Here is a 10,000-nt window from a genome sequence, read left to right on the forward strand (position 1 = left end):
AGGTTTTGTCGTTATGTGAAGTTTGATGATTACGATTGTGTTTCCATCATTTGACGTGCTTTGTTTACATTTTACGTGGTGAGGTTATTTTATGATCTCCCTTTATGTGATTATAAACACAGCACGTCATCAAAAGAAGACCTCAACTTATCATGAAGGAAATACAACACGCAACCGTCAAATCTTGTCACATAATGACAAAACTTCATCACATAATGACAAAACCACACCATATAAAAATGTTGGCACAGTACACCATGACAAAACTCCAAAACATCAAGGCAAAACTTCAAGACCAAAAGAATAAAGATTACATAAGAAAGTTGTGGCTTTCCATATCAAGTTATCTTTGTGTAATACGTAGCTCTAATAGTACACGATATTGTTTTGGTACCGTATATCATTATAGTGCCAAGGTAGATGTCTTAGGTGAATAGCCCCCTAGGAAGACATGTGGTTACTAGTAAAATACTAAATCTTGAAAGATTGAAGAAAAAAAAGGGAATCGAGAAACATAAATTGCCTTCGAGGCTGACATGTTGATCGTTTTCAACTTTCCTTACCACTGTGCACTCTGAGCGTTTGACAGCTTTCTAAGGCAAAAGTTCACTGAAGTTAATCTCTGTCCGGCGGAGTTAGTATTTGGATGAGGTACCTCAAAATCTACGACTTGCCGTCAAAAACATATGACCGAAAATTCTATTTCAACGCTCAGAAATGCGAACCAAGCAAGGTACAGATTTTTTTTAGCCTGCTTTATGCAAAACAAATACTAATGCAAAATTAAATAAATATTGATACACAGTGTTTAGGGAGAGCAAAAGAAAGTTTTCAGGAAGTGTCAATCGAGAATAAAATATTTGCTATCAGCAACAAAATTTGCGAAATTTTGAGCCGAAAACATAAAACGTTCCCACCAGCGAAAAACATTTTGGGAGATTTTTGCTACGTTCAAGTTTTCTATTGTACTTTTAGCTGCACAAATTAATTGCAAAATCGAAAGTGACATCGAATTCAGCGGGCACCGTGATCAAGTTACCTTGCATGTTTACTCGCGAAACAAAAGATACATCTGGGTCAACATGATAGGCAAGACACCGGATTTTTGTTTTTGTTACTTAGTTTTTCAGTTTTTTTTGGTTTTTTTTTTCTTCTTTTAAGTGTTATAATGATTGAAAAGAATGCAAATTCAAAAGTAAGATCACCATCGCTCATCTCTTGAGGTTGACCATTGTTTCTGTAAAGTCGAAAATTTACTCTCCTAGAGGACTCCGAGGTTATTTATCACCAGATATTTCCATCATTTTAGAAATAGCAGCTGCTTTATTATTCATAAGCGTCAGAAATTCTTGCCGATTTGGGGGCTCATTTTGTTGAAACTAAAGCGCGCTTCCAACAGAGCTGTTTATTTTCGTGATTTATGCACGCGCTGCGGGCCTATTGGCACCACGGACTTACTCTCGTACACTCTTACAACCCGGTGACATAGTGTGTAGTGCACTTACAGTGACTTCCCAAAAAAAATGGATGACCTGGTACTGATGTCTTAAAAAGGACATATGTTGTATAGTTACACCGCGGCACAAACAGCCCTAACTTAAAAGGACAATATGTAGATGTAGACAAATGTAGGTGAAGTTTAAACTCACACTGAACGAACTGCCACACTGGAAAGCGATACCAAATCCAAACGAGACTCTGTCAAATAATTTTAAAAAATCAAACAATTAAAGCTGGTTTTCAATAGTGACGCAAGCACAAGCACATTTAGGTGTCACTTTGAGAATATGCGTAGGAGAACAAAATTAGCTTTTAGTGAATATTCGTTTAGTTAATATTGGTATTCGTTGTCGTTTTCTTCGTCTGTGACAGAATGCTACGAATCAAAGGCAAGCTCAGTGTTTGCTAACGTCCAAGGCAGTCGTTTTTCGGGAAGTCGTATTCCTCCTCCAAACAAAAGCACATGCTAACCCGATTTCAAGCAACAATTTTTGTCCTGCAATTTAGCCAATCAAATTTTATCTACTGAATGTCACACGCACAACAACTTAAGAACGTTCGCGCCCAAAATGTTCCCACGTACAGATTTTATTTAAACTTGCCACGCAGAAAGGTAATGATCTACTTTTGCCAAAAGGCAAAAAACATGGGGGGTCACCGTGCTCGTTTTCGAGATCATGAGGTGCACTTTCAGAAGATTGCGTTACTTTAAGACGATCTTAGCTTACAACTGTCAGCAATAAAAAAGCTATATTAGTGAAAATTAGATCAGGTAAACGTACTCAATTCAACATAAGTAATATAACTAAATTAACCTTTGCAGCTGATGTCTTTTTCTGAGCTGAAATAGACCTTGAAAAACGATGCATATTAGTCTAAGAAAGAAAACTTCGGTAGCACGAGAGCATAAAAGGCGAAATATTTGTAACTTCTCACGCACAGATTTTTTATTTTATTTTATTTTTTTTAATGGACAAAATCAGATAAGAACGTGATCTACGAAGAAAAATCGGGGTCACCGAGCATTCAAGAGAGTAAAATCGCTGCGAACTTCTCAAAGCCGATGGTATATTCGCACTGTCACGTCATTCCGTGACATTTCCGAGAAGACCTGTGTCCACAGCTATCCCATGATGCCACACGCTTTCACGTTCCATTCTTGTGGAAAATGTTTGCGCCTTTAGTATGGTGTTTACTTTCGTGGTCTGCGATGCTTGACGTGGGCGTGACATGCCCGAAAAAAAGCGCAGTAGCAATGGGCGCGAACGTCCTTACGGAGGCTTCCAAGAGTTTAAGGGCCGCGCGCAAGCTGAGCACTAGTATGGCGCGTAAAGCCTGAATCGCTCTTGTCTTTCTGATTTTTGTGACGTCAGCGTGACCAAATCTGTAAAATTAATTTCTAATTTTCTAGCGTTCCCTTCAATTTTTTTTTTAAGAATTAGCTCAGTTCTAGCCACACTCAGTTCCTATCAATTACCCTATATTTGTTAAAATCTGTCAGAGCTAATCGAATATATTAAGGAAAGTGACAAATTACACAATATTGGCAGAACCGTCTGAACGACCTCGACTTTTTATCACTTCAAAATGTCAGGCAAAAGGAAAAGAAAAGTATAAAGATTAAGGAATTTAGGCCAAAAATAAGAATATATCGGCCTGTCATTAGATGTGATGTTGCCACGATAACGGCCATAATCCAAAAGTTGACACCCAAAAATAAGATATTATATCGGTACCCATACTGGTACATCTCTACAGGAGAAACTTTAAGAGAAATGAACTACAGTATGTAACAAAATTCCTTGGGACAGTACATGACTATACAGATCTGAGCACTTCCAAGGCCTGCTCTCCTCCTCACAATGTTGTTTGAACGCGAGTTCCCGACCCATTTGCCAAAAAACATTAGGGCCGTTTATACGGGAGAAAATAAGCCGTGGCTTACTCTGACCGAGGCTTACATAAGACGCGAACACCCCGTATAAATGGTACAAAATCTACGTTCACGGCTTTCTCAAGCCGCGGCTTATCCAGGCCAGGGAGTTTATACTCGAATAAATAGTTCCTTTCGCGTATTATGTACGCCGCGGCCAGAGTAAGCCGCGGCTTATTTTCTCTCGTACAAACGGCCCTATTGTGGGAGGGCAAGGTATTGTAAAGTGTTTCAACAATTTTGTCCGATAGTGTAGGTTTCCTTTTGTAACTCGAGCTCTGCAGTGAGGGTATTTGCAAGTACTCTAGGGAACCACCTTAAGCCCTAAGGGTTAATAAATTGGCAATCGTTAGGCAATCTTAACTGATTAGAGTGTAACGTGAAGTGCTATGTTTCTACCCCATATGAACCACGTGACCATTAGCCCTACTGATGGAAATGAGCCCACACAAAGACAGAGAAAAACTCTGACCAGGGTGGGAATTGAACTTCCACGACCTTCGGGTTAGACCACCGCTGCTGTACCGACTGAACTACAAGGTCAGGAAGGAAACTTCGCACTTCACATTACACTCTAATCAGTTAAGTCTGTTCAAATATCAGTGCTACACGGCCAACGTTTGCAAAAACGTAATCCTTCCTTGTAGTAGTACATGTCCATTGCCGTGACTTTAACATCTTACGTTTCCACAGCCTGCTCCCGTCTGACCTTGCAGCTCAGTCGGTAGAGCAGCGGTGATCTAACGCGAAGGTCGTGGGTTCAATTCCCTCCCTGGTCAAGGTTTTTCTCTGTCCTTGTGTGGGCCCATTTCCATCAGTAGGGCAAACGCTCACATGGTTCATATGGGGTAGAAACCTAGCACTTCACATTACATTCTAATCACTTAAGTCTGTTCAAATATAAGTACTACACGGCCAACGTTTGCAATAACGTAATCCTTCCTCATCATTAGACAATGACTGGATCGCGATTGACCAGGATGCCTCGCAGGTCATACTATGTCCAATACAACTGCATTACTCAAATATGAATTCTTTCACTGAGGTCTTAAGGTGGTCCCAACAAGATGACAGCCGCGATTTTCTTGCCCTTCACTTCAAACAAAAGTTGGTCGATCCAGTCTTTTTTTTTTCTTTGAGATAGTGACGTCAAATGAAAACCTAGCGCATGTGCAACGCTTATGTTTGAGATTATCCAACCTTATAGCTCCATAAATAAATCCCAGGACAGCTCCTATCAGCCTGTGATCTGTTGCAAGGCAGGCAAAAAACGGGTAAAAGAGTATTCCATACACAAGGACGAGTATCAGACCCTCCACGACTAGAAACAAACAAACAAATGAAGGCTGAGAAAAATTGCTCGTTATACTCTCTAATAAAAAGTTCTTTGCTACAACAATCTTGTCTGCGAACACTTCCACACCGAAAAGGTAGCAATAATGAAATCGGCTAAGTCAAGGGAAGATCTTTTCTTTCCGTTCCAGTCGTTTCTCTGCTTCCTTTTTTTCATCCAAAATATGAATATTTAAAGCTTTGAGAAAACAAAGGATTTAATTTCTTCATGATACAGAAGTTTAGGTAAGTAAGTGAAAACCGATTAAAAAGCTAATGACACCTTGTACACTTTTCATCATCCACAATATCTCGCAACATCTCGCAATCATCGATATCAGTCGAAGATGCCTCCTTTTAATCAAATGTTGCCTGACAAAATCACAGGTTACAAACACGGAAATTTGTTTTACTACGATTTTAAACGTCCCTCGCTACACTTATGCCACAAGTTCATTCAAATTCCTGACCACATGCAACTGAAGTGTCAATCAAAGATACTTGGACCCTATCTTCAACAATCGAGCATTTTTGGCGACATCTAGAAATTGCACTTTTCGTCATTACACTTCATCAGTTTAAAGTTACAAATTAAAAGAAAATGTATCGAAAATCCAATAGTTACCCTTTAACCATGGCGAGGTAGACCAGGGAATGATTCCAGGAATATCAACTCCTAGGAAGGCTTTTGCAAACAGGTTTGTGCAGGTAATGGCAGTAGCTCCGAAGGTTACAGCAATGGTGTATCTGTTGTGTTTACTGAAAAAGTTGACCGGTCTGTAAAGAAAGCGAATTTAGCAAAAACTAAGAAATAAGGAGCTGCAGTCATATGGGTGGTTGCATGTTACGGCATCACCACGGGTACAAGAAAAAAACACAGATTATCTCGCTATACAATACATGAAATGTAACAAATGTTCATATAGTTTGAACTAGTACATGAGAGTTGGAGGCTCGAACCGATAATCGACATAATCGTGCAATTGACACACAAGCGATTGACACACAATCTCAATTGGCTTGATAGCTCAGTTGATACAGCAGTGCAGAGCAATCGCAGGTTCAACGTCATGGGTTTCAGGTGGCTCAAGCCGGTTTCAAAGCTTTCAAGTAAGGTTCTTATTAGAAGGTTTCGCACTACAACACTGTAACAGGTGTTAGCAATGTTATGGTACCATAAGAAACACCAATTATTGCTGAATAAGATACAGTCATTAGTGTGACGTAATAAGTCACGGTGGCAACGGGAAAGCCCTGTAATAACACCCTTCATTTTGCCTTTCGTTGCACACATCTCAAAAATAAACACCGTGACCCCCACTTTTTATTTCTGGAAAGTGATCAGATGGCCAAGATCAAAGTCTCTGCAAAGGTTAGGGTTAGGTTAATTCTGCAATACAGAATTTTTTTCTTTTTAACTTTGCAGAAAGCTTCATCTCGGCCTTCTGATGGCAGCAATAAAAATGGGGTCTCCGGGTTTGTTTTTGAGATATGAGCAACTAAAGCTAAAATATAGGGTGTTTTTGCTGGGATTTCTCATTGTCAAGGTAACTTATTACGTCACAATAATGACTGCATAAACGATGTTTCACATGGTACCATAACATTGACGTTACGTGATCGGTATATCTTTGTTACAGTTTCCACGTTTGTTGTTGGTCTTTCTACTCTTTCGCCGTGCTCACATCCTTGATCCAGACGCGTCTGCAAATTTTTTTTTCAATTTTAAAGTTGACCTGAATATATTGCCACTTACACTGGCAGCCCAGGTCGTCCATCGCAGAATTCAAGTTTGAATGCTTTGCGCCGCTCAAGGCTGGCCAGTATAAAAATGAAAGCAAGCTACAAAAAATAATAACATAAAAATAGAAGTAAATCAATGAGTAAATAAAGAGCTATTCGTGTATAAAAGTATAAATTATACTATACCGCTTATCATATAACCCGTACGGCCTCGAACGTGCTTTCATTTACTTAATGAAAGCACGTTCGAGGCCTTCATACGGGGATTTTCTCACTATTGACTAGTGAGAAAATCCCCGAATGAGGGCCGTACGCATGAGAAAGACCGGAGCTGAAAAAAACCGCATGGTAAAAATAGGTATATGTTTATTAAAGGATTTCGTCAAGTCAACCGACGGAACATGGAAATATCATATTAGATCATTTTCTGTGGAAATTCAAAGCTTTCTTTTGTACAAATTGCATCATCGATTCTCAGTTCTCTTAAATGATCCAAAGAGACAATATGATAAAACACTTATCGACTGAGTCAGGTCATAAACATACATAAACTTAAATCTCTACTGGAAGAGTGTATTCCTAAAGAGGGTGTCTTCAAATGAATAGTAATCGTTGTGTGAGAGGGAACAAAACCACCACATGTACTAAATGCAAGGTGCAATAAATGGCCTTTGCTAATTTGCTACAACGAGTTGTTAGCAATAAATTACAATGATCATAGAGCTTCACTTGATACAATGATTATGTTGATACGTTTAACAACTAAATCTTAATTTTAAATTCTTGATTAGTTAACCAGCCTATGAGTGTACAGGTCGTTTGTCACGTGAAGGTTTTTTTTTTTTTAATCCTGCGCATGCGAGTTCCTGTGCCTTAGTGGTAGAGCATCCGAACTTACTATGTGAGGGTCATAAGTTCGACACCTGCTCAGTCGGAGTTGTGTTTCAGTGAAGTATGAGAACCAGTTGTAATTTTAGAATTGTGTTTCTACAGACCGACTTATATTTAGCTTGATTTTCCGGCAAAACAAGACCTTTCCAGCTGATGACAAGTCTTGCATAAGACATTAACACTCCTTGGATTGGGAATGGTCATTCGTGAGAGCCCAATTGTACTTAAAAACTCGTCTAAAAATAGCTTGATCAGTGAAAATGCCGTTACATAGACTTAGTATTGGAGTTGTAGGCTCCCTCCTGGTTATGAGCTCCTGATAATACATCTTTATCATATAATATATCTTACCACAGCTTTACGCCATGTGTGATCTATTTATTGAACGGACACGCGGTAACATGAAATCTATTTGTTAATTATCAGCGTAAAATCCGCCATTTTGCAACAGATTTAAAGAGTCTCAAAGTTCACGAAACCCCCATTCATTATTTGTGGTTTTTAGAAGTGTTTGCTTTACTGGCAAAAAGTTGTCAGAGGCTCACGCGCCTAACGCGTATAGAAGCCTGCATCACCAAGTAATCACTCTATGTTGGCGAAACTTGAAGAGAGAAGCTGTTATAAAAATCGATGACTTGAGAAAACTATAACCAGAAGAGAATTATGTGATTTTTAAGCTCCAAGTTGTGACCTAAGGCCCAGACCTAACACTAATCACCGTTGTTATTTTATTAGTACTTTTATTAAGTGCCACTACGACCGAAAAAAAATTTTTTTTTTTTTTTTTTTTGGATTTCAAAAATATGTTAACTAAACACTAAGTGACCCAATTTTTAAGCTCTGATTTTAAAAAGACACCTGTTTATTTTAATTGGAATTTTGTTATTTATTGGTGCGCTATTATTAACTTTAAAATCTTCAGAGAGCTGGGTCGAGGAGAAAATGACGTCAAAGACTCACTGGTTACTGGGTTGCCAACCCAGTCGGAATCTGTCTTTAATTTCGTCGTTTTTTTATTTTTCGTTTTCTTTTTTTTTTTTTTATTTTTTTCCGTGTCGGTAAAAGTCCTGCCTGTCACTCCCCTGCTAAGTGGTGTCTTTGTGCATAGAGCCTTCTACGCGTATTTTCTTAGGATCGAGAGGGTAGTGGGAAATGCGTAGATTTCTCTGGTGGACACAGTAGAACGATTAACTTAACCGGCAATGGCGTCGAAAGTCATGTAAGGCGAAGGGCGTTTTAGGGGATCTTTGAACAAAATGTACCCTAATGAAGCTCAATAATGGCAAGCGAATTGGATACTGGACAGGACAGGCGGTCGAATGTTAGAAGCGACGAGTAATGGACTTCGACAACAATCTGTCGCCCGTCGAGCCGTAATCAAAGTGAGCAGTCTTCCTAACATTTTGCCAAGCGTGGTGTTTTGTACAACACTCAAACCAAATGAACAGTTCTCTGGTAACTCAGTGTGGGTTCAACAAAGACAGATAAGGAATCCATATAGTGGATCTGTTATCTCAGTTGTCTCGCTATTTGTCAGATTTGTATTTACCTGTTCTCAACTCTGCACAGTCTTCCAGTATAACAATTGGAAATTTCACTAATAAGTCATTGACGTGAATGGCGTTTTAGTGGATCTTTAAACAAAATATACCCTCATGGAGCTCAAGAATGGATCGTCAATTGTATGAGCAAGACAGCGCTGAAAAATAAATATCTGGATTGTAAGAGACTAGTAATGGTCTTCGACAACAATTTCATTTTTCGCCTTTGGATATCAAGTGAGCTTTGTTTCTAATATTTTACTAACTTGGTATTATATAAAACACGGAAATCAAACAGCAATTTTTTTATGGATTTAACCATAGTTACTAACTATGATTTAACAAATTAACATTGAAGGAATCGAACGCCAACAAGAATGCATCACAGTGTTTACTCAAGTCGCATCTTAGTTGTCTGACAATTTACATTTACCGGTATTTTGTACTCAACTCAGCAAAGGTGTAAAATATTTGGAAATGTGACAGTGAAAAATTACTTGAATGAAAGCTTGTTGTCTCTTTTGTGCTTTATTATTTACGGTCAAGGTTCTTTCGAAAAGGGTTGAATGTGAACTGTCAGAAATTTATTTAATTGCATATGCTTTGTGATTGTTTGTTTCGCTTGCACGCACGCAACTGAAATAGGAAGGGTTTCTTGCCTCTTATAGCAAATATGTTGCTTGTTTCAATAAATGTTTCGCTGGAAAATATTTCTGTGAAATTTCTAGCTTTTGTAAATTTATCATGTTGTGTAATTTTCGAGCTTAGCAAATTTGCATACATGTGTTGAAATGTGATACGGGGAGAATTTTTGTGGTAACGCATTAGTCACGAAAATAAACAGGTCTGTTGGAAGCGTGCTTGAGTTTCAACAAAATGACCCCCAAAATCGGCAAAAGATTGTGACGCTGATGAATAATAAAGTAGCTGCTATTACCAAAACGATGGAATTACCTGGTGATAAATAACCTTGTCTTGGAGAGTAAATTTTTGATTTTCCAGAAACAATGGTCAACCTCTGAGAGTTGCGCGATTGTGATCTTTGTGTTGAATTCGCACA

At 38.7% G+C, this 10,000-nt stretch overlaps 2 protein-coding genes across 4 annotated transcripts in view; one reads left to right on the plus strand and one right to left on the minus strand.

The window, feature by feature from the left end:
• The window catches only part of LOC138004164 (fibrillin-2-like), a 205,059-nt gene that overhangs the window by 120,296 nt on the left and 74,763 nt on the right, over positions 1 to 10,000 (plus strand). The gene's annotated exons all lie outside the window — the stretch shown is intronic.
• The window catches only part of LOC138004166 (stimulated by retinoic acid gene 6 protein-like), an 87,343-nt gene that overhangs the window by 65,429 nt on the left and 11,914 nt on the right, over positions 1 to 10,000 (minus strand). For all 3 annotated transcript variants that reach the window (XM_068850590.1, XM_068850591.1, XM_068850589.1), the window contains exons 3-6: positions 6,522 to 6,607; positions 5,391 to 5,542; positions 4,634 to 4,754; positions 1,650 to 1,698 (exon numbers count right to left, since the gene is read on the minus strand). In XM_068850590.1, the coding sequence (XP_068706691.1) occupies positions 1,650 to 1,698; positions 4,634 to 4,754; positions 5,391 to 5,542; positions 6,522 to 6,607 (408 nt within the window). The remainder of the gene's footprint in view (positions 1 to 1,649; positions 1,699 to 4,633; positions 4,755 to 5,390; positions 5,543 to 6,521; positions 6,608 to 10,000) is intronic.

The sequence above is a fragment of the Montipora foliosa genome, chromosome 5 (assembly GCF_036669935.1).
Source record: "Montipora foliosa isolate CH-2021 chromosome 5, ASM3666993v2, whole genome shotgun sequence".
NCBI classification, from domain to species: domain Eukaryota; kingdom Metazoa; phylum Cnidaria; class Anthozoa; order Scleractinia; family Acroporidae; genus Montipora; species Montipora foliosa.